The following is a 24,541-nucleotide window of genomic DNA, read 5'->3' as shown; positions in this document are numbered from 1 at the left end:
GGAAACACCTGTGTGAGTCTGCAGAGGGGCCATGGCACACTGTCCTCTGGGTGCTTGTGCCGAAGGGGAGAGGCCACAGCTGTGGAAAGATGAGCCGGTGTTGTCATTTGTAGAATCATGAATGCACTGAGCCAGACGAAACACCTTAAAGCTTAAACAGTTTTAAATGGGGTTTTTCAGAGTTTATTTGTGACTCTTGAAACCCTAAAACTCCCTTATTTATGTCCTGCTACTTGCTAAAAAGACTTGTGTTAGCTGGCTTATTAATATTAGTTAACTTCGAAGAGTTTCAGGTGAGATTTCCAAGCATTCAGATATCGTCCCTTCTTGGTATCAGTGCAGCCCTGCCACACTCACCCAGACTTAAGGGCAGGAAGCATGGAACAGACCCTAATTCAATGCCTACGACCTGCAGGCCCTCACTGAATCCTCAGCTGAACCTCAGCACGTGGATAGTCCCGATCGGAATTAAACAAGTGGGGAAACGCAGGCTTGGGGAAGTTAAGTAACTTGCCCAAAGTCACAGTAAGGTCTTTAGAACTGGAACATTTCTGTTGTACACAGGTGCTTCCCAGTCTCATGCCTCTAGGATAATCTTCCTAACAGCTGGCAGATTCCCTAGCCAAGCATGCCTCCCTACAGCCTAGAGGTCCCCTGTGTGCTAGGAAATAGCCCTGAAAGAGAACAGGGGTTCCACACCGGCTGACAGGATTGGGGATTCAGCATAAGCACTGGGAAGGGAAAGCATGGTGTGCACTGAACTCAAGTATCAGCCTTGTGCCATCTGAAGGGGCACATCTCTGAGGAGGTGGCATTTAAACAGCCCTGCAGGTCAGATCCAAAGTTGGCAGGCAGGTGGCATGGTGACAGGCACCGCAGATAGGAATCAGATGCCCATGCAGATCCCGCCACCCCCACCCACCTCTGAAATCAGCCCGTGTCTGCAGGACTTAAAATTAAATAAAGCTCCTCTCTGTGCTCAAGCTTCACTTCTGACACTAGCTGGTGGGCTTTCCCACACGGACCACATCTCCAGCCCCAGCTGGGTGTCCTCCAGTTCAGTTTGGATACTGTCTCTGGAATTGGGGTGGATCTCCCAGGGGAAGGCTCGCTTCTGCAGCCTTTTCCCACTTCAGATGCCAGTCACAGTGAGACACGGGCCCTTTGTACTTCCAACCAACCAGCTATAAATCGGGAGTTCCTGTCACCTCTTTGGGTTCCATTATAGCTCACAGAACTCAGAAGAGCACTTGACGTACTACTACCAATTTATCACAAAGACTATTGTAAAGTATACAAAGGAACAGCCAGGTGAAGAGATGAGTAGCAATCTGAAAGGGTCCTGAGCACAGGAGCTTCTGTCCCTGCAGAATTTGTCATGGGCCACCCCAGAAGCTCTGACCCTGCAGCGTGGGGTTTTTTTTTGTTTGTTTGTTTGTTTAATATATTTTATTGATTTTTTACAGAGAGGAAGGGAGAGAGATAGTTAGAAACATCGATGAGAGAGAAACATTGATCAGCTGCCTCCTGCACACTCCCCACTAGGGATGTGCCAGCAACCAAGGTACATGCCCTTGACCGGAATTGAACCTGGGACCCTTGAGTCCGCAGGCTAACGCTCTATCCACTGAGCCAAACCGGTTAGGGCCAACGTGGGTTTTTATAGGGGCTCCATGAAGTAACTGATTAAATCATGGCCATTCATGATTAGCTCAACTTCCAGCCCCTTCTCCCTCCTACAAAGTGACTTCCCTTGGCATCCAGCCACTAGTCAGCTCATTAGCATATAGAAGAAACCATTTCTGAGATGAGGATGACAGAGGAGGGACCAAATACATTGCTTGGTGTCCGTACTAACTCCAGGAGACTGCAGCGGGGCCCTTAGTCCCTTAGCAGTGAGACATGGGACCGGCTGCGGATTAGGAAGCATTAAGGTTGTTTCCAACTTACTGCAGTTGAGTGAGTAGCCAACATATTCTTTATTTTTAATAAATTATTTTGGAATAATTTTAGATTTACAGAAAAGTTATAAAGATTTTACAGGGAGTAGCTTCCTTCACTCATCTTCCTAACAATGTTACTATGACCTTGGTACACTTGTGAAAACTAAGCCGTTAGATTAGCACATTCTTGTGTAGCTTTGCATCTTTGTTTGATATTTCTACTGGGGAAAATCTCAGTGGGAATTGCTAAGGCTCAGAGGCACTGCAGTTTGTAGGCAGGTGGATGCTGTGCCACTGCCCTCCAGGTGGTGGTGCCCTACCCGCCTACCCAGTGACTGTGGGGAAAGGGGATGCCTTCCCCCACATCTCCCATCTTTTTTAAATCATTGCCAATCTGTTTCTGTAAAATATCTTGTGTTATATTAAACTACTGAAGTGTTCTCAAAATGAAATTCCTCCTCTCTTTAGCACCCAACTGGTCAGCCAACTTTGATGTCCCCATGGAGACAACCCACGGTGCTCCCTTAGACTCTGTGGGCTCTGACGTCTGGAGCACAGAGGAGCCGATGCCAGCTAAAGAGACAGGCTGGGCCTCTTTCTCAGAGTTCACATCTTCCCTGAGGTGAGCATGGGTACCAGCTCTCCACACCTTCCCATACGAGAACTGTGGGATGATGTGCTTTGCCGTAGGCACCACACACCATTCCAGTTGGATATGGTGACTTAAACAGACTAAAAATCAACACAAGGAGATAATGCCATAGCTCTGAGTTGCCAGAACAACAGTTACCACCCTCCTTCCTTTCACCAGAGCAAGCTGGGGAAGAAGGGAGGGAGTAGATCCTGCACCAGCAGCTTGGGAAGACCTGGGCCCAGGTAGCGAGTGGACAGGGTGCTGATGAAGATGGCATCTCCCAGGCCTGCTCTGGCTCCACTGAGCTGTCAGGACAGGACTGAGGAGAGAGGAATGAGGGGAAGCCAAGGAACTGAGAGGCCCTTCTCTGTGGAACATGATAGAATAATGCAAAATGTGACTCAAATTTAGTGATATCATGGACTTGTATCTATCTCACTTGTAGCTCAGCTAGTGCTGTAAATTAAGGGGAGTAGTCTTATTTGTATTCTCTCTTTAAAATATATATACATATGTTTTTTAATTGATATTTTAGAGAGAGGAAGGGGAGAGGGAGAGAAACATTGATTGTCTGCCTCCTCCACATCCCCTATTGGTGATCAATCCTGAAACCCAGGCATGTACTGACTGGGAATCGAACCAGTGACCTCTTGGTGCATGGATTGATGCTCAACCATTGAGCCACACACCACCTGGGGTTATTTGTATTCTCGATGACAGCAACCTGTTATTTCGTAATTTTCCTGAACAATATTGTCAGCATTTGCGTATTTACCATGGAATTCATGTCTTGTTAGGCTTAGTTTGATTTGCAAAACATTGTTTTATTTTGTCTACTGAAAAGATGAGTGAGCAGCTACCATCTTAGACAAATGAAAGAAACCCATGTTGCTTTATAGCAACTCTAAGTAATTGGTGGTAAGTAAGCTACTATTCAGTGATAAAGTAAAATTGGTGGAAAATGTCTCCAAATTATGAATTATTTTACCAACCTCACTCCAGTCCAAAACAGTCAAGTTTCCACCTCCTGCTTTTCTCTGTATCTTTCTCACTGGGTGATAGAAACCGCTGAAGCGCCTCACTTCCCTTCCCCTTGTGCACAGCTCGTGTTTTCTCAGTCAGGATCCTAAGAGGGCGGGGCGCTCCGGGCAGTTAGCCTCTACTTACGTCAGGGTTTCTGTAGAACAGACACGGAGATGCAGGTGCTACTGTGCAGCGTGCACCGTTGCTGTCCGGCCCTGGGAGCTGGTGATTGTGGTGAGGTAGAAGCTGGGGCCTCTGGGGCCTGGGAGAAGTTCCTGCGTTACTGCCTTGCTGAGTGTGCAGATACTACTGCCTATGCGTAGATCCTTGTATCCCTGGAGTCTGTAACCAACTGCTGGTGCCTTCCCAGCAGGCGGAACTGATTTTCAAAGGATTTTTTGTGAATAATGGTAACAGAAGGCTATTACCCACTGCTAACGTGAATTTTCTTTTTTCTAAAAGTACAAAAGAGTCTTTAAGGAGTAATTCTCCAGTGGAAATGGAAACCAGCGCTGAACCAATGGACCCTCTGACTCCCAGTGTCGCTGCACTAGCCGTGCAGCCAGAAGGTGGGTGCAGAGAGCCTGGGTGCACATCCCGTGGGCCGTCATTTCGTGGCTGTTTAAGCCTTAACCCTTTGCGGTCCAATGTTATTTTTGGAATTCAAACAGTCTGGTCCAAATTAATTGACGGGATTGAATGTTGAACTTTTTAATGTTCTTATTGCTCGACATTGGACCTGCTCCTAGTGCCTGGTCTGTCGAGTCAGCCTCGCGGTTGGACCGAAAAGGGTTAATGTATGCTTAGTGTTCTAGATTTGAAAAGGTGACTTTATCCCATAGCAGGTTTATAGTAAAACCAGACTTGACTCTCTGTTCTTGGGCTCAAGAGCTCAAAGTAGCCAGGAAAATGAGATGGTAGGTCTCATGTTCACTGGGAAACTGAGAAAAGAAATTGGGTGCTCACTCCAGAACCACAGCATGTTGAGCTGTCAGTCACTCAGTCCCATCAATGTGCAGACAGGAAGCAGGTCTTAGCCTCTAGTATCCGGGGAAGAAGAACCAGAGTTAACGTGCGATGCAAGCCCAGCCTGTACCCTGTTCTTTTGCCCCTTGGGTACTTTGCTGGAGCATGTGTGTGTATCCGGTGTGGTTCAGGCCGCGGGCCTATTTTCTTTTCACCATATGAACAGACAAAATGGTCAAGGGGGTCCAGTGAGTTTTCTTGTTACTCAAAATACACACATTGTTTCTTGCATGGGCCCTGAACTGTTTTCACCCTGAAGAACAGGACTTTGGGAGGTGGGGGAAAGGGAGGCGGTTAGTGAATGGATGTGAGGGAGAATTGGTGGTATGTGGAGGGAACAAAGAAGTAAGTCCTGTGAGGCAGGAGCTGGATGGAGGAAAAGGGGGGACATAATATAATACTCTCAACAATAAAGATTAAATAAATATTAGAAAAACAAGTAAGTTCTTAGAGAAAGGAGGGTACAGTAGAGGGCACATGAACCAAGGGGCAGGGAAAAGTAATAAAACCAGTACTAATACTGCTTTTATTTGTCATTCTGTTAAATATTTTGTATAGATGACCTCACTTTATCTCTCAGCAATTCTATGGGTGAGATCAGTTATCCCTATTTTCTGATTCAGAAAATTCAGGTACTTGTTAGGTGCCTTTCCCAAGGCTTATGCAGCTGGTAAGTGGCTTTTCAGTTCGGGAAATCTGACTTCAGACCCGGGCTTATAAGCACTAGACCAGATGGCTCCCTATGATATAAGAAATAAATCACCCACCAGGAACCACAAGTAAGTAACTTGGGAAAAAGGGATAGGACCCAAGAGGGATAACTGAAGAAAGAGGTGAGTGAGGACAGGGCAGTGGATAGCCTGTGTGTACTGTGGATGGAAGCGGGGGGCTAGACTCTGTCGCTGCCTCCTGCCCCATACTGTGGGCTGGAGAACATTAGGAACAGCAGGGTCTGCTAGGGAAAGCTGGGTGTGTGAGCTCGTAAGACAGGGTACTCACTGATCCTGTGCTGCAGCAAACGTCTCCGTTGGGCATTGCTAAGAAGCCTGTGCCCATCAAGAATTGTCCAAGGCAATAGCGGGTAACATCTCACCCTTGAGGCAGGAGAATGTCACATGGGGTGGGTGGGTCTGCACAGAAGAGGGGTGACAGTTCTTGTTTGGTTGTGGTGTGGATGACCCTCAGCTGTGTGTTTTTTCAGTGACAGGCAGTGTGGCCATGGAAGCCAGCTCTGATGGAGAGGAGGATGCAGAAAGTGCAGACAAGGTAACTGAGACAGTGATGAATGGCGGCATGAAGGAAACTCTCAGCCTCACTGTAGATGCCAAGACAGAAACTGCAGTCTTCAAAAGGTAACCAGGGGCGAGATCGTACTGGCAGCTTCATGTTGTTGGGAGGATGATAGGGAGAAACCTTAAGTATTAATGTCTTTAATTTGGTTCAAATGTGGGTTCAGACATTAGCCTGACATCTTTCTAATGTCTCTGTTAAACTCTATAAATCTTAATGAAGAGATGAAAAGTTTGGGCCCCCAAGTGCCCCGCCCCTGTCTGGTAGTATTTAAAAGACTGTAGTTTCAGTCTAGCAGATTGAAAATACCCGAGTATAAGAAATTGGCGAATCCAGTTATAGGGGAAATTGACTTGTATACAGCCCATCACAAAGGTTCAGTACCATCCTGGTCACTTTCTTCAGACATCATGCAGTCTTTACAATTCAGTAGCAAAACAATAGCTTTGAAAAGGTATGAAAAAACTTCTATAAACTTGCAGAATGCACTTAAGTCAGTGCTCAGAGCTTTGGTCTCCATTTTGTACAGAGCATTTCACCTCACAAGAGAGGGTGCTTCCCAACTCATCATGAGGCCACTACAAAACAGCATGAGAGGAAAATGAATCGCAGGCCAATGTGTGGGCACATATGCGTAAAACTTAAAAGCTAGCACACCAAATCCAGCTATGTTTTAAGTCCTGACCAAGGATATATCTCAGGAATGTGAGAATATTGTGACATTGTAAAAATTTCAGTTGTATTTTTAAAAAGCACTTGATAAACATACTCTGAAAAATCTGTGGAATAATGAAGGTTGCCAAATTGCTTAGAGAACCATAAGGAAGATGAAATAAAGAGACTTGCCCTGCAAACTCACAGCAATTAAAACTGATGTTAGCACACAAATAGGTGAGAGGCCAATGTGATGCGGGAGAGAGCCCAGTAACCACAGGGATGGCTCAGTGGGAGGCAGGGGTGGGGGGAGAGACCATGAAATCAGAGCCTTCCTGCCCTCCATTCAAAGGCAGTTAGTTCCTGGTGGGTTGAAGCTCAGTGTGGGAGACATGCACCCACATGTGGTGCTTTAACCATTCATTGATTTCCCTCAAGAGCCTGAGAAGTTCAGTGAGAGTGGGTGTCCTCCCCACTCTCAGGAGATTGGAGTTAAGTGATGTGGCCAAAGTCTCATGGTTGTTAGAATAAAATTCAGTGCATCTTTCTGGCCGGCAGCAGAATAAGACTTCCTTTTTAAAAACAAAACAAAAACGTTCAGAAGTATAAACTATAATGCAAAGAATAGACTTAGACTGCATCCATGTTAAGAATTTCTGGCTCGCCCTAGCCAGTTTGGTTCAGTGGATAGAGCGTCAGCCTACAGACTGAAGGGTCCCGGGTTCAGTTCCCATCAAGGGCACATGCCCAGGTTGTGTGCTCAGTCCCCAATAGGGGGCGTGCAAGAGACAGCCAATCAATGATTCTCTCTCATCATTGATGTTTCTATCTCTCCCTCTCCCTTCCTCTCTGAAATCAATAAAAATATATTTTTTTTAAAAAAGAATTCCTGGCTGGTAAAGTACTGTAGACTAATTAAGAGGCAGATGGCAAATCGAGGGGGTAAAGGTTACAGTATCTAAATCAACCAGAAACTAGCATTTTCTTTCATTCCTATAAACCAGTAAGGAAAAGATAGAAAACCCAAACCAGAAAAGGGACAAAAGATATCAGTAGGCAGTTTATAAACAAGGACATGTAAAAGGGCTTAAAAATTTTAAGATGCTCAAAAAGCAGCCGCCATCTGACACCTCTCAGAGCCTAGCAGGAGTGTGTGGACAGTGCTGAGTGCTGGTGGGCTCTGGGCTACAGCAGCCCCGTTGTCCTGCTTGTGGGATGCAGACTGGGCTTCCTTGTAGATGGAAGGGTGACCGCCTCTCCACTGCTGGGAAATGCCGGGCTGTCCCCTGTGGCCCTGTGCAGTGGCGTGCATTGCCCTGTTGTACACAGAGACGTGGAGGTGGAGGACAGTTCAGCACTGGTTGCTGCGAGAAGCAGGTAGAACCAGAGGTGCACGCCTTGGGGGGCACTGTCAGCAGGGCAGCGGACCTTCCAGAGTGTGCTCCTCACGGATGGTCCCCGGGTGCAGATTCAGTGCCGGTGGTCTGACTCAGTGCACGTCTGCATTGACTGCATTTTACGGGAATGGAATGCAGGAGGGGCAGAAGGAGGTTTGTAGTTATGAGCACAGGAAAGAGTACGTGCTAGTGTCATTTATTAATACTCCGTCATTTCCCATACGGACAGCTGTGTGACAACTCAGGGCAGCTGCTTTGCTGGTCAGGGAGTGGGCGTGGGGTGAAGAGGGATAATTAAGAGGCAGCTCAGATTGTCAACAAATCCGTAGACTACAGGCCATTTTCCTCATCACTTGACCTGCCCCTCTGAACGCCACCCCAGAAATCATCCTAAAATTAGGCTTTTCAAAGGGAACCTCCAATTTCCTTTATTTCAGTTTAGGGGCATCTTGATTGTGTCAAAGTAGAAATCCAGACAGAATAGGCAAACGTCTGAAATTTTAGCCCACAAACAGTTGAAAGCATTTGCTACTTGTGTTTCTTCACCAAGAGCCATCTGAGGGGAAAAATAACCCTTTCATGTTCCCCACGCCTTCTGATCCTCCAGCCCATTTCTGCCTCTTCTGGCCGCAGTTCTTGGCTCTCTTCCTTGAGGGTGTTGTACTTCTCACTCGTGGTCGGAGGACAACTCGAGAAGGTCAGGCACCCTGGAACCTGCTCCCGTGACCTCAGCCAGCAAACTGATGGGGGTCTGTCCTACTGACGGTTTGAATGGTGGGCTCAACCCAAAAGCAAAATGCTTAACTAAAGACTCATTCCTTCAAACAGGTTCATTTGACACCTTCACCGAGTCTGCAGATTTGCTTATGTGCAGTCGTGGACATAGTAGCCCCACCCCTCATTATAGGAGTGTTCTGAAACTCTTGTACATTTCTTTTCTGTTTTGCACACTTGGCGTCAGAGTGTTGAAATCCTACCGGTATGTAAGCCACAGGGGCCGTTCTTTATCAACGCCAGCTGCATCACATCGTCCCTCTCAGATCCCTCCTGCGTGATCCTCTCCTCCTGTCGTTTCCCAGTCACTGTCTGTGCCCCTGTGTCCCTCACCTGAGCATGCTCAGCCCAGGGCTTGTGACTCCATGGCAGTCATGACTCCAGAGCCATTGCATGATCCCTCCTCCACTCGGCGCTGTCACTGCGGGCTCTAATGCTGCCTCTCATCCTCTTTACCACAGCGAGGAAGGAAAACTGTCTACCTCTCAAGATGCTGCTTGCAAACATGTGGAGGAGAGCCCTGAGCCGGCCGAGGCGAAGTCTGCAGCCCCCCGGCCCCCCAGCAGTAGTCCTGAGCAGAGGTAACCACCCGCTTTCTCAGGTCTGCCCAGGCCCTGCTCTGGCTTTGGCTGTTGGCTCCTGGGCACTGGGAGGAAAGTTGGCACAGGAGGGCAGGGGGAATCATTAGAATTGTCCTCGAACATTCAGTGACTTAACTCAGCACAGCAGTTTTCTCAGTCCTTATGGGATCAGAGTGATTGCGCTCAGAACTTAGAAATAGTATCTCCTTACAGCAGAAGTCGAAAGCTAACCATTTTTGGAGCTTCAGTAACATCGCTGGCTCTTTAAGAAATTACCATAAATGGCCCTAACCGGTTTTGCTCAGTGGATAGAGCATCGGTCTGCAGTCTGGGGGGGTCCTGGGTTCGATTCCAGTCAAGGGCATGTACCTTGGTTGCAGGCACATTCCCATTGGGGGGTGTGGGGGAGGCAGCTGATCGATGTTTCTCTCTCATCGATGTTTCTAACTCTCTATCCCTCTCCCTTCCGCTTTGTAAAAAATCAATAAAAAAATTACCGTAAGTGGAAGGGTCTCTCATGCTGGCATCCCCCCCCCCCCCTTGTTTGTGTTTGTTTTGATGATAAACAAAATGCTAAGTTGAGACCGATTGAGTCCTCCAGGATTGGGTTCCCTTGGCCGTGGCGTCCAGGCTCTCATGGGCCCTGTGGAGTCATGCAGCCGCCAGCACGAGAGGCTCCTGGTGCCTGTTCTCCTGTGGACGTGCCCATGTGGCCCACGCAGAGAACTTCCCTGGAGACCCTTCCATCTGTGGAGCTAAATCCTCGCCACCCCTGATGAGTCCATGTGTGGTTTGATTTTTATAAAATACTTTATCTCAAGTGTGAAAATCCCAGATTTTCTTCCTGGTCACCTTTTGCTTAGGCCAGAGTCCCGCTGCCACCACATGGCCTCACAGGCTGATCGGGGGCAGCCTAGACACACACCCCAGAGCTCCCGCCAGGATGAGGCCTGGTCCTGGGTCCACTGGGACTTTTCTCAGCACTTTTGATTAGATACTTCTACGTCTGAATAATCCTTCCCTAAGGAATAAAATAACTTTTAAAGTCATTTCACATAAGTGCTTTCTCCCTCGGCAGCCCTGGCAATTGTCTAATCATTTTAGGGGTAACATAGCCAGTGGGGCCAGCAGGGGGCACTCTCCGTCCACTGGTCAGCAAATCTCTACAGCAAGCATGTCAGACTCGCAGAAACTGCCTTTGTTTCTCTCATGGAAATTCTAGCCAGAATGAATGTGATTTTTAAAATATATATTTTTTGCTTGTAAAACCAATTAATTATGAGAACTATTGGGCATGTTGGCTCTAGTGAAGGCTTTGGGAGGAAGAAGCAGTTGACACTCCAGCTTTGGAGGACCTAGCCCCAGCTGTGCTGCTAAGGGTGAGAACAAGTCACTTTTTGCCTGGGTTTTCAATATGTTTTTGATAAAGGCCCTTTGTAGGTCTGATTGCTAATCATTTGTCATCTCCCTGGTTTCTAGTTATAATTCTCTTGATTTTGAGACCTGTCTAGAAGGCAGAATAACCCACGTCTGTCCCAATTGCGTAGTTGCTTCAGGAGTCTGGCTTTGGCCTCTCTGACATGAGAGAGGCACAGAAGGCTATGGGTGCGTTTCCTTGGCTCTCTGAGTGCAGAATTGTTCGCTTCAGGAAACCCACTCGCTCCTCCCTTCGGAGAACCCTCTGGTATGAAGAGCCCTGCCTCAAATCTGCAAGGCAGGGGTGGCGGAGGAAATGTGGAGCGAACCAGTGGAGAAGCTAGCATCACTGTGTCCATATGGCATTTGTCCTTTCGTCCTCCCTCCAGTCAGTGGCTCAGTATGGCAGCCGTTGGTCCAAGCCCGAGGAGAAAGCAGAGCAAAACAGACAGACAATATAAGGAAGCACAGAAAAGGCGATAAGAATAAACAGCTGGGCAAAGGAACGGCGTCCCATTTTAGGTAGGCTGGCGGGCAAGGCCTCTGAGAAGGTGACATTCGTGTTCTTAAAGCAAATGGCAGTGCTGAAGATAAGAGCCATTTGGGACTTCCCCACCGTGGCTCCTGTCACAGCCAAACACTGATGGACGTGCCCTATTGCTCGCAAAGATTTGCAGCACCACAGGATTTTATTTTTCACTACTGTTCACCAAGCATGTCCGAGACCTGTGCCCGCCAGCATGCTGAGCACTTTGCACACATTGTATACTCAGGAACGCCTGTCTGGGGATCATTGTCCCGCTCTTACAGGGTAAGAAATTAACTATGGTCATACAGCTTATAAATGGTGAAGGGAGTCGGGGGTATGTGCCCGGCTATGTCTGCTTCCAGAACTCTAGGTTCCTGCTTCTGAGATAGTGAGACATCAGCAAATACAAGTAGTGTGCAGCTGCCTTCTTGGCTGTTACTAGCAGGCTTCGAAAGCATTCCGAATGTCCGTGCTAGTTCAGAAGTACTGTGTGCTTCCCAGTTTGGCCTCCAAGCATCCTCTTGCCCAACTCCGTAAGATTTGGTAACGCCATCCGGAGTATCTGACATGTCTAGGTTGTCGTTCTGGCAGGAAGGCAGGCAGACGTTCTGATTCTACCAGCACTTTGTCCAGGTAGTGCCACCTCTTCCCTCCCCACGGTAACCTCACCTTGGCTTTGTGGGAACATTTGTTACAGTGCACACCTGTTCCTGTTGATGTGAGGAAGAAACAGGAATTTGCTGTTCCACTTAGTCATGCATTCATTGGTTGCCTCGTGTATGTGCCCTGGCCAGGGCGCTGCAGTGCATACCTTTGTTTGCAACAGTTGGTCCTGTTGACAAGCTTTTCCTTTTTTCCTCAGTAGCAGAATCCTGTTTTTCAAGTGAAAGCTTATGTGGATTTCAGTACATGGAAGCGATAAGAGACTGCAGTGAAGGAGGGATGAGCAAATGGCCCCGAAGGCTCTGGGAGCAGAAGTTTAAACCGCGGACCTGGCCTGTGCCTGTGCTCCTAGCGCTGAGCGGGGCTCTCCGGGAGCCTGCGTGGCTGCTGCTGGCCGGTGCTGGGTAACCTAGCTTAGATGGAGCTTAAATGCTCTTCAGTTAGAGTTTCTGGAGCTTTAGATAAATTCATTTATGAAGCATTTCATACACAGCTACTGAGTGCCAGGCTTAGTGGTAGGCATGGCACAAACGATATTAAAATCACCTCCGCCCTGAGAGCTAAGTGAAGCTAACTTTCCGTCTCACGTTCTGCCTAATGCCTCAGATATCTGTCTTACTGCGTAGGACTGACCAGCCAAGCGTGCCAGGCGACACATCCGTGAACGGCCCTGTATGATGAGTGACCTCTGTGCTGCTGAGGACTGCAGGCCGCCACCAGGCAGGGCTCCGGGGCTTCAGTTGGGCCGCCACGCGCCCCTGCTGCCTCGCTCTGCAGGGGATCAGGACCAGCAACCTTTCTACTCCAGATGCTAAGACATTGTACAGAGAAATTGGGACGTGTACAAATATTGCATATTGACAAATACCAAGAATTTTTGCGTATGTTTATATTGTATTGTTCTAAATAATGGGTAGCCTGTGAAATAAGATCTTGCCACCCATGTAATAATAGTAGTAATACTATAGTTAAAATGGCTGTAAGAATAGTTTTATAAAAGTGAACACAGAGCTATTGTATTTGAAACATAACTATTTGACAATTATTAGTGTGACCAAAGTATTCGGCAGTTTTCATACATTTTTCACCTTGTACGAAATTCTGAATTCATTTTCTTCCAGGCTGGCAGGGAGTACGTAGTGGGAGTGTTGCCCTCTGAGTGTATTTTGGTTGTTCTTAACTCACAAAAGCGATTTTGAATAAGAAATACTTGGTGTTCTTTTTATAACCAGTTTTTGATTGGTAACTGTTTTTTCTGTATTGTTTAAAACGGATCAAAAATGTAAGTCTATTGGTAGAGATGAGTATTTATTGCTACAACTTAGTTGATGAATTGATGTTATTGTAAAGCCATATGTTCTGTTAAAGTCTTGTTTGCTTGAAATGATTATTCCTGCAGGTGAAACACTAGAATTTTTGGAGTGTACATGGCTTGTGGTTTGGTTTCTTTGTTTTTTGTTTTTGTTTTTTGTTTTGTTTTGGTAGTTCATCTGCCTTTTAACCCATTCACCAAAATTTCCCTTGTTAACAGGCACCACCAATGGACATTTCTGAGCAGTCTGCGTATTTAACATACCGAGATCATATTAGGCGAGTCCGTTGAAAAATGCTCGTGCTGCTAATGGAATTAGAGTGCGTTCATTTTACTGGCTAGCGTTTAAACCTAGAAATCAGACTGTGGCACCTCAGCATGTTAATTGTTTCCTGTGCCCTGTGAGGTTTTCACTCGTAAATTCTCAACCAGTCTATATTTTTTAGAGCTGGTCTATGTATATATATATAGTGATTATGGATACTAATTCAATGTAATTTATAATTTTCTATGTCAATATAAAAATACATCACAGCCTTCAAACAGCTGAAGCAATATGTTGTATATTGCGTACCGTCTGGTGAAAGGGTTAAATGACTTCACCTCTTGCGATTTTAGATGCAAATCAGTTTTTCATTTCTGTAATAGAAAATTATTCACCTATTTTTACATTGTTTGTTTTTCCTGACCAGTATTTAAAACCAAAAGGATATTCTGAGAAATGGCCAACAATTTTTTTAGAAATAGCCTCCCAAGCAACGTGCCTAAACATTACATTGCATATGGAAATAAAAGAATCAAACATCTGATGCCTTCTCTTTCGTTCACTTTCCCATTGTAAGTGATGTAGAGGCGCCTGCGAGTAGCAGACTTGGCACTAAGGGGCAGTGGGGTCAGTGGTGTGCCCGGGGCAGGCTGCGTGTGCCCTCAGCCTTTGTGCGTCTCCTCCCTCCTCAGGAACCTCTGTTGTGGCTCCTCTTCCAAGAGACTGTCTCGTGTGTTCCCCTCTGGATCGGGGCTTCAGCTTGTCTCAAGGCTGCTGACTTATGTGGCACAGGGCTTCGGGGACTCCCGGTGGATGGGCGCGCTGCGCTCTTAGCTTGCCTGGTGGAGAGCTTTGCCGGCAACACCAGGGCTTGGCTTCAGGGTGGCACATACTGTCCCATATGGTTTGGATTTGGTTGGCATCTTTGTCCCACCCAAGGTAACAGTGTTGTATACCCTCCTCCCAATGCTGATGAAAGAGCGTCGGAGTTTTCTTTGGGGCTGTGTTTGGTGGTGTTCGTCTTATGTGCAAGGAAGGCACGAAGATGGCAAGAACAGAGCCAGTTGGCCAAGCATGTCAAACTCAAAGGCTAACGGCCAGATAAACAAGGTGTAAGTGTATGTGGGCTGCAAAAAAACAAAAGCTTCAGTTTTCATAGAAACATAGGTTTATTTCAACAGAGACATGCTGAATACAAAGGGCTGAAATAAATGAGTAATCGTTAATATAAAATAATAGAACATTTTAATAAAAATTAATATTTTTTTCTTGAACATTAACTGAATAACTGCACAAATTAATCAGTGTAGCTCCCATCCACCACATCCAGATGCAGAGAATCGGCCTGGCGCCCAGCCTTCCAGCGCACCAGGAGCTAGTGCTCAAGACCAAGGGGAGGCCGAGGCCGGGATTGGCTGGGCAGTGTTCGGAAGGTCTCTGCCAGAAGCAGCTGCCCTGTGAGGAGGAAGTCGGCCTTCCCCTGGGGGAAGGGGCTGCTGGCTGGAAGGTATAGGGGCGGGGCCTTGCATAAATGCCTCTCCCTCTGGCCTTGATTTTTAGTTTTTATATATGTATATATTTTTTCCTTTAATCTTTATTGTTGAAAGTATTAAATAGTTCCTTCTTTTGACCTTGATTTTTAAAACTGGCCTCAGAACTCGGGGAGCTTCTTTTTTTTAATTTTATTAATTTTAGAGAGGAAGAAAGAGGGAAAGAAACATCAATGATGAGAGAGAATCGCTGATTGGCTGCCCTGCACATTCCACACTGGCGATCAAACCCGAAACCTAGGCGTGACCAGGAGTCGAAACGTGCCCTGGTTCATAGGTTGATGCTCAACCACTGAGCCACGCTGGCCGGCTCAGGGAGCTGCTTCATCTTTCCCCACCTGACATTCCTGTAGTTTTGTTTTCTCCTTCCCTTGTTTACTTCTCATCCTTTCTTCTCCAGCACCTATTAGCCTTAGAAAAACACAACTCAAAACCCATTTCCTCATTTCTCTTGAAGCATCCGTCTTATATAACAACTGCTGTTTGAAATTTTAACCCTGCTATTCGATTTCTGTAAATGCCTGCTTAAATAATAAGGCAAATAAGACTACTCCCGTTCAGAGAGGCCATAAACTATGCCCTAGACAGAGTTGTCAGTGCTGACACCAGGCCAGGCCTTGAGATATGGTATGGCCCCTTCCCAGCACACAGGCCTTATTTCTCAGAAGGCCCAGAAGTCTCATTCCAAATTTGGGAGACAAAGGACTAGAAAAAGTATAAATAGAGAATTTCCTCCATGTTGGAGGCTCAGAATTTGAAAGACACATTTTTCTCTGGGCCTGCACAGAATTTAATTTAAAAAAATGTAACTCCCTTCTCTAAGCGTGGCTTGGTTTTTCTCTGGTCTTCTGCAGCACTCTCTCCTTGAACTTTTGTTAAGAGCTGGAAGAGCCACCCTAACTGGTTTGGCTCAGTGGATAGAGCGTGAGCCTTCTGACTGAAGGGTCCCAGGTTCGAATCCAGTCAAGGGCATGTACCGTGGTTGCGGGCACATCCCTAGTAGGGGGTGTGCAGGAAGCAGCTGATTGATGTTTCTCTCTCATCGATGTTTCTAACTCTGTCCCCCTCCCTTCCTCTCTTAAAAAAAAAAATCAATAAAATATATTAAAAAAAAAAAAAGCTGGAGGAGCCGGCTGGTGTGGCTCAGTGGTTGAGCTTCAGCCTATGAACCAGGAGCTCATGGTTGGATTCCATTTGGGGCACATGCCTGGTTGCAGGCTCGATCCCCAGTAGAGGGTGTGCAGAAGGCAGCCGATCAATGATTCTGATCATTGATGTTTTTCTCCCTCTCCTTCCCTGAAATCAATAAAAATATGTTTGCCCTTCTTCTGGGTGTGACTCAGTTGTTGAGTGTAAAGCTAGGAACCAAGAGGTCACTGGTTCGATTCCTGGCCAGGGCACAAAGAAAAGAAAAAAAAAGAAAGGAAAGGTTTTTTTAAAAAGAGCTGGAGGAGTCAGATTTAGGGTGGAATCCTGGCTCCGCCAGACACTAGCCAGGTGAAGTAAACCCAAATTAATTTTAGACATTAAAAAACATGTGTTTGAGCAAACGGAGCTGCAGCCTAGGGGACATGGACATCCTGAATTGTGTTTCCTAATGCCCTATGTTATTTCTTGAGTGAGCCCTGCCTCTGAGCTCTGAGCACCTGATTGGACCATGATACTAGAAAGTGTCTGGCTCTAGCCCAGGGGTGGGCAAACTTTTTGACTTGAGGGCCACAATGGGTTCTTAAACTGGACCGGAGGGCCCGAACAAAAGCATGGATGGAGTGTTTGTGTGAACTAATATAAATTCAAAGTAAACATCATTACATAAAAGGGTACGGTCTTTTTTTAGTTTTATTCATTTCAAACGGGCGGATCCGGCCCGCGGGCCGTAGTTTGCCCACGGCTGCTCTAGCCAGTTTGGCTCAATGGATAGAGAGCATCGGCCTGCTGACTGAAAGGTCCCAGGTTTGATTCTGGTCAAGGGAACATGCACGGATTACAGGCTTAATCCCCATTGTGGAGCATGCAGGAGGCAGTCAATCAACGATTCTGTTATTATTGGTATTCCTATCTCTTTCCCTTCCTCTCTGAAATCAATAAAAAATATATTTAAAAATTTTTTAAAAAAGTAAGTGTCCATATGGATAAACGCCAAACCCTAGAATGTGCTAGAGTCTTTTTTTTTTTTTTTTTTTGTGGTTAATCCTCACCCAAGGATATTTTCCCATTGATTTTTAGAGAGAGTAGAGGGAGGGGGAGGATGAGAGAAACATTGATGTGAGAGAGACACATTGATTGGCTGCCTCATGCACACTCCCAGACCAGGCCAGGGATCGAGCCTGCAACCCCAAGTACATGCCCTTGACCAGAATCAAATCCAGAACCCTTCAATCTGCAGGATGACACTCTAATCACTGAGCCAAACTGGCCAGGGCAGCATCTATTCTTTTAAAAACTAGCCAACGTGAAATGTTCTACTGCAGCCCTCTTCACCTCTGGAAACAGAACCTGGCTATTGAAGGCCGGGCAAAGGGGGATCCAATTCTTTAGAGAAAAATGCACAGCCAAGGGTGCAGGTCCTGAAAGCAGACAGAGCCTGGAATCCTGTAAGCCCTCCCTACAGGGAATTACAGGCACCGTGACTATTAGACGTTATGACTAATCATGGTTAATACCGCTGCCGTCAATTAGCCTCATTAGCACGGCAGTCGGAGCACCGGACGGCATTACTTTAATGACCACAAGCAGCTGTTCATTTGTGGAGAGGGGTGCATTTCCAAAAGGGTTACGCTTTCTGGAAATTACTCGTAACCTCCTGCAATGTTGGAGATTCAGGAAAATGGGGGATAAACTATAAGCGAGAGGATAACAAATTAAGGTGATAAAAGTTGCACAGTAATTGTTACTGTTATTTTTCTACTATTTTATTTTCTTGGCTTAAGTGAACTTGGGCCATTGTATGCTTGTTTTTCCCCCCAGAAATCTGAGTGAGAGGCAAAATTAGCGGCATTAGAGTTCAGCCAGACAGTAAGCCCATCACGGAGGCGATGTCAACCAGCCTCCAGAGCTGGCTTCCTCAGCTCGCGCTCAGGAGACGCCAGGCCATGGTGCTGGCCCACGCCTCCAGCCCGGCCCAGGAGTTCATTCCGCTGTCCGGTCTAATTAGCATATTATGCTTTTATTATAGATTATCGACTATGTTCCCTACTCATTACATTACATCCCTGTGACTTATTTTATACCTGGAAGTTAGTACTTTAATCCCCTTTGCCTGTTGAACCCCTCCCCCCACCCCCTCCCCTCGGGCAACCATCAGAATGCCCGCTGTGTCTGTGAGTCTGTTCTGTTTGTATTTTGTTCTGTGGATTCCACATGTGAGTGACATTCTGTGGTACTTGTCTTTCTCTGTCTGACTTAACGTCACTCATAACATCCTCTCGGTCACTCCGTGACGGGCCAGGGAGGGGCGCCTGGGAGGCAGCACCCAGAAGTAGTGGATTGACCTGTGTCCCCCAAGAAGGAAGGTTCAAGTCCTGCCCGCGAGCCGAGTGCACTTGGTGGGATTGTCTTAAAGCTGAGCATCGGGGCACGAGGGTCCGTGGGCCAAACCTGGCCGATGCCTGTTTCCATAAAGTTTTATTGGTCCACAGCCATCGCTGTCACTCCACGTGCGGGCTGAGCCGCTGTGACAGAGACCAGAAGGCCCGCTACGCCGGAAATAGGCACTATCTGGCCTCACAGGAAACAGGCCGACCTTGATTCAGCTTCTAGCACAGATGCTGTCCTCTGGGCCTCACTGGGGATAGAAGACTGTCCTGAGCCAGGTCAGGTGAGGCCTGGCCACAGGTGGGTGCCCTGAGCCCCTGGGTGTGAACTCACAGCAGAGGCCCAGGGTGAGCTCTGCCGTCAGCCGCGAGCTGGCCCTCACTCTCGGGAGGGGTGCGGGGCCGGGGGGGGGGGGGGGTCAGTTCTCCAGAATGTTCTCAGCTCAAGTTCTTAATTCCAGCAAATATCCCTGAGATGTGTTTTCAATAGCTTCAAATGAAACTCGAATCTTGTTAGCGGACGCCAGAGCAGATTCAAATATAAATCTCCATCTGCCTTAACGTTTTCAAATATTGGAGTTATCAACGAGCGCGGAGTAAAGGGATAAAAATGCAAATGAAGTGGAGACTCGCCCACAGGGCCCTTCTCGGGGGTCGGTCAGTGTCTGGCCCCTGCGTGGCCCTGGCCCCACGTGGCAGGCTGTCGTCAGCACCCCAGCTTCTAGAAGGACGCGGAGGGGTTCAGGCTCCCAGCCACCGAAGGGGCTCATGTCTCAGCCATGGACACGTTTGAAAAAACACCCCAAAATATAACCACAGAAACAGCCTCTCCACAGAGGCCGCCTCCGTCCTGTGCTCAGGACACAGCCATGGGTCCACTAGCTTCAATGGCCCAAATTGCCGATAATTTCAGCATAAATTAGGCCATTATGTGCTGCCCTTGGTTCTTTCCTTGTGATGAAAAGGGACGCAGAGTCTCCTCCAGGCATGAGACGTGGGGGAGTGTCTGGTGCCTGTGGGGCCCTCGCTCCTCTCCCTGCAGGGGAGGGGCCCCTGCTCGGCCTGCGGTGACCCTGGGCTGGGCTGCAGACCCCCAGCTGTCTCTGGCGGGGGGGGGGGATGATGGGGGGGCGTCACCAGACCACTGCTCCTCTGGAGACAGGCCCCAGGCGACCCTGACAAGATTTACGGAGCCCCTGACATGGTGGGGGCACTGCCCTTGAGGAGTTCCCTGGGGAGGGGGTGACACACACAGGCCTGGCCTGCACAGAGTTTCTGGGGACAGAGGACGACACGGGCAGGGACAGTGAAGCCATGGCTGTGAGCTGTGCGCTGACTGGTGTGTGCCCCCCCCCCAATGTGGTGGCATTTGGAGGTGCAGCCTGTGGGAGGCGATTAGGTCTAGACGAGGTCATGCGGGCGCCCCACCATGTTGGTGCCCTCATAGGAGGAGACACCAGTGAGCAAGCTCTAACTCCTTCCTGGGGTGCAGACGGGTCACGGGGCACACAGGCGGCCGCCTGCCGCCAAGAGAGGAGGCTCAGAATGAGACGCCCCAGCACCCTGACCTGGACCTCCGGCCTCCAGGACTGTGAGAAGCAAACGTTTGTAGTTTAAGCCCCAGACCAAGACCCTGGGGAAATGGTGGACCTGGCATCAGGCCACCGCCGGCCGCTGGTAGGGCACAGCAGGGGAGGAACAGAATGGGCGCAGGCTGGTGCCACAGGAGGGCCAGGTGGGAGGAGCCCTGCGAGGGGCTGAGGACAGCCTGAGCCAGGCTCAGGGGCCAGGTGTCCATGCGGTTCTGTGGGCAGAGGAGCCCTGGAAAGCCATCTTTTAGAGCAGTGGTTCTCAACCTTGGCTGCACATTAGAATCACCTGGGAATCTTTTTAAAATCCTGATTTCTGGGCCTCATCCTCCGGAAATTCTGTTTCTTTGTTACTAATGTTGTGGCCCCACCCAATAACAAAGAAACAGAATTTCCAGAGGATGAGGCCCAGAAATCAGGATTTTAAAAGGATTCCCAGGTGATTCTAATGTGCAGCCAAGGTTGAGAACCACCGTTTTAGAAGAAAGTGCGGATTGTGTTTGAAGCCGTGGACCCCAGCTCAGTGCACCATCCAGACCTGCACCACCTAGAACTCCTGGGGCAATTCCTGGGGTGTCCTGTGCCCCGAGGGACGTCTGCAGCATCCCGGCCTCCACCCCGGCTGCCCCCTTAGCTGTTCCCCTGGTCATGACAACCAAAACTGTCTCAGACATCGCATGTGCGCCAGGGACAGAATCCCTGCAGCGGAGAACCTGCCAGAGCGGCTGAGGGGCCAGGCCTGGAGACAGCCCAGGCTCAGGGGTGCAGGCAGGGGGTGACCCCAACTCTGCCAGGTGCAGTGCCGGGGGTGCGCCTTTTAAACTTGTCACGAGAGCCCTAGCCAATTTGGCTCAATGGATAGAGCATCCCCCCCGAGGACTGAAGGGGCCCCGGGTTTGATTCTGGTCAAGGGCAGGTACCTTAACTGCAGCCTTGATCCTGGACCAGGGCCAGGTGTGCAAGAGGCAACCAATCGATGTCTCACATCGATATTTCTCCCTCAGTGTCTCTCCCCCTCCCTTCCACTCTCTCTAAAAATCAATGGAGCCCGGCTGGTGTGGCTCAGTGGTTGAGCATCGACCTATAACCAGGAGGTCGTGGTTGGATTCCTGGTCAGGGCACATGCCTGGGTTTCGGGCTGGATCCTCAGTGCGGGACATGCACGAGGCAGCCAATCAGTGATTCTCTCATCATTAATGTTTCTCTCTCTCTCTCCCTCCGTCTTCCTTCCTCTCTGAAATCAATAAAAATGTATTTTTTAAAAATGTTAAAAATCAATGGAAAAATATCCTCAGGTAAGGATTAACAACAAAATAAAAAATAAAAAAATTAACTTGCTACGAGATAAGATGTCTGTGATGTGATCCGGCCGAGTCAGTGACACCGTGGACGACAGTTACAATGCCTTGGGCTGTCCCACGTGGGGACACGGTGCCTGCCGTGGAGGGGGGCACTGGGGAGCGACAGGTGTCCCTGGAGCACCTCCTCCGTCCTGTCTCAGAGTTTGACGTAAAGTAGCTCGTCTTCTCCTCGACACCCTGGGGGGTGGGAGCCCTGCTTGTCTGGGTACAGCTGTGCGGGCGGCTGAGACCACACAGGGAGCCGCGGAGGACGCAGAGCCCAGAGGGCCAGGTGCCTGAGCGAGGACCGCCCTGGCATCCCACCTGGCTGCTCAGGCCCCCAGGTGGCCAGTGTCCCTGTTTCTGTCCCAGAGCCCGGCTGCCACACCTGATGGCGGGCCGCTGGGCGGGTTGTGGGGCGTGGCCGCCTGTCCTTCCAATTCTGTCTGTTACCCACGCCCCGCTCTGCAGTTGAGGCTCGGGTGGGCACTAGGTGGGAGCTGGCAGCTGGGCCTCCCCCCTTGCTGGCTGGGTGACTGTCACAGGGGAGGGGAAGCGCCCCGGGGAGCCCAGCCTTGGTGGGGGCCAGGGGCCTGTGCTGCCCGGAAACAGCGCTGTCTGTAGCCGGAATGGTTCCTTCTTGCTCTAAATGACCCCTGTGGCCGGTGGGGCGGGGGAGGGGGTGTGGGGGCGATTCTCACCCCACAGTCGGAAGGCAGGCAGGAGCGCCCCCGCTTCATGACGTTTTCAGGGGATTAGCTTTTTTTAAAACATAAAAGTTCATTTGCTATACGTTATTCAATTAGGAAACCTACCAGGCATGGTGATGCTTTTTTAAAAGGGCAAAAATAACCCAATAAGTCAAATTCGATTTGGCAAACTGAGTCCATATGTTCTCCAGAGGGTGCGCTGCGGCAGCAGAGAGGGGTGGAGAGGGAGTCGTGAGCGAGAGGACAGGACTCGGGCAGGGTGGCCGGCCGGCCGGGGCAGTGCCACCAGCTGGCAAAGGAACAGAGCGCTCAGCCCCAAGTCCCTGCACAGGTGGAGCACAGGGGACTCCGCCCTGCCCCTCGCTGGGCAGGTCTCTGCTCAGGAGCCGGAGAGCAGGGAGCAGCGATCCAGGCAGGGCCTGGGGACAGAAAGGGTCTGTCACACCCAGAAGAAGCAGAGGTCATTCCAGGCAGGGTGAGGGCCACGACCCAGGCTCAGGTCCCACCCAGAGACGCACGATGGACATGCTCACACACACACACACACACACACACACACACACCCCGTACCACACCAGCACGCTCACACTGCAGCTGGCTGGACTCTTCCTCCGGCTGACAAGGACATCTGATCTGCATATCGCAGTGGAAGGGGGTGCAGGTTGGACCCCAAGTCCAGAGACCCCGCCCAGGGCTCTACGGGATCTCTGTGTCCCAGGCCAGCGCTAGGCCTGGGCATAGCTTCTCTGCCATCACCCAACACCCAGCAGCCTCCCAGGGCCCTCCTGGCTAGAACAGTCTAGAAGCTGGGCTGGAGGGGGGCATGTAGGGGGGCGTCTCCACACTGGGAGGCTCATGCTGTGAAAGGAAGGTCTGACGTCCCTCATCTTCGTCGTGGGTTCTGGGAACTCTCGTCCGAATGAGCGCGCTGTTCCCGATGGAGCCAGGTCCCCTGAGCCTCCCTTTCTCAGCAGGCTCCCCGCAGCCCGGCTGCCCGGTTAGAGCCATGACTCAGGGCCAGTGGGAGGCGGGGAGGAGGGCAGGGCTCGCAGGGCGTCCTGTGGAAGGCAGACCCCAAGGGCGTGGGGCTAGAGAGGCCTGGGGAGGGGGAGGGGGTGGCCGGTGAGTTCAAAGCCAGCACTCCCCAGGCTGGAGGCCCGTCTCTGGGCCCACTGACCTGCTTCAAATCCCGGCGCGGCCCTGTCCGGCTGGGTGACCTCCAGCAGGCAGGCACCTTCACTGCTCTGCGCCTCGGTTCCTCATGGTTGAAGGAGGTGAATGATTTCAGCTCCAAGTTACTCCGAGTCCTGGGTTGTAACAAATCGACTTGAAGTGACTTGAGGTAACTTAAGCTAAAACGGAGGATCTACTCAAGGTGAATTTCTGGAACCTCGAGGACAAGAGAGCAGCTGGGCCTCAGGCAGCCGCTGGCAGAGGAGTCGCTTGCCCTGCAGCTCCCTTTCTGCCCTCCCCTCCCGGCCTCCTGAGGGCTGGAGGTGGTGCGGTTCCTAGCAGGGGGCTTTTAGGTTTAGTCACAATCCCAAATTCTTGTTTTGTTTTGTTTTTGTAAAAATATTTTTTTTTATTGATTTCAGGGAGGAAGGGAGAGGGAGAGAGAAAGAGAAACATCAATGATGAGAGGGAATCATTGATCAGCTGCCTCCTGCATGTCCCCCACTGGGGATGAGCCTGCAACCTGGGCGTGAGCCCTGACCGAGAATTGATCTGTGACTTCTTGGTTCGTGGGTTGATGCTCAGCCACTGAGCCACACCAGCGGGGCCACAATCCCAGATTCTGAGGGAGGAGGTCTGACCCAACGTACCCAGACTTGTCCCATAATTCCTGATTGGGGTGGGGGAACCTCATGGCACAAAAAGGCTGCCAGGCGCCGGCCGACGCTGATGAAGTGGGAAGACAGGGGCTCACTGGGCTGATGGATGCTCACACAGCTTATAAGATGCGGAACTGGAGCCCAGGTCGGAATAAGTCCAAACCCTCGGCTGTTACCTCCAGCAGAGCCTGAGGCAGATTCTTGTGGAAGTGGAGTGACCTGAAGGAGTGACCTCAGGAGAAACCTGAAGGTGAGGACAGAAGCCATGCGAGCCTGGGCCTGGCCCCACGGGAGCTCGGGTGTGCGAGGCCTCACAGGTTATCCCGTCCTGGGGAAGAAGTTGGACGTTCAGTCGTTACTGGGCTGTGCAGAAGGAGGGGGGCCTCCCCCCGTCTCTGAGCTGGGCAGGGCCCAATGGCAACTCTGCAGGAAGGGGGCAGCAGTGAGCGCGAGCACCCGGAGGCTGGGACAGCTGCACAG

At 49.7% G+C, this 24,541-nt stretch overlaps 1 protein-coding gene across 22 annotated transcripts in view; it reads left to right on the top strand.

Annotated features, from left to right (window-relative positions):
* PPP6R3 (protein phosphatase 6 regulatory subunit 3) overlaps positions 1-14,049 on the top strand; it is a 63,352-nt gene extending 49,303 nt beyond the window's left edge. For 9 of the 22 annotated variants that reach the window (XM_036326395.1, XM_036326393.1, XM_036326391.1 and 6 more), the window contains 5 exons: positions 2,412-2,565; positions 4,063-4,169; positions 5,828-5,978; positions 9,203-9,322; positions 12,557-14,049. In XM_036326395.1, the coding sequence (XP_036182288.1) occupies positions 2,412-2,565; positions 4,063-4,169; positions 5,828-5,978; positions 9,203-9,322; positions 12,557-12,608 (584 nt within the window). In that variant the 3' untranslated portion in view covers positions 12,609-14,049. Of the gene's footprint in view, positions 1-2,411; positions 2,566-4,062; positions 4,170-5,827; positions 5,979-8,928; positions 8,947-9,202; positions 9,323-12,536 lie in introns of all 22 variants that reach the window. The other 13 variants (XM_036326392.1, XM_036326390.1, XM_036326385.1 and 10 more) reach the window with 3 other exon arrangements.
* Positions 14,050-24,541: the final 10,492 nt, after the last annotated feature.

This window comes from Myotis myotis, unplaced genomic scaffold, assembly GCF_014108235.1.
Source record: "Myotis myotis isolate mMyoMyo1 unplaced genomic scaffold, mMyoMyo1.p scaffold_m19_p_10, whole genome shotgun sequence".
In the NCBI taxonomy this organism is placed as follows: Eukaryota; Metazoa; Chordata; class Mammalia; order Chiroptera; family Vespertilionidae; genus Myotis; species Myotis myotis.
Note: the sequence above shows the minus strand (reverse complement) of the source record. Positions and strands in the feature narration are given on the sequence as shown.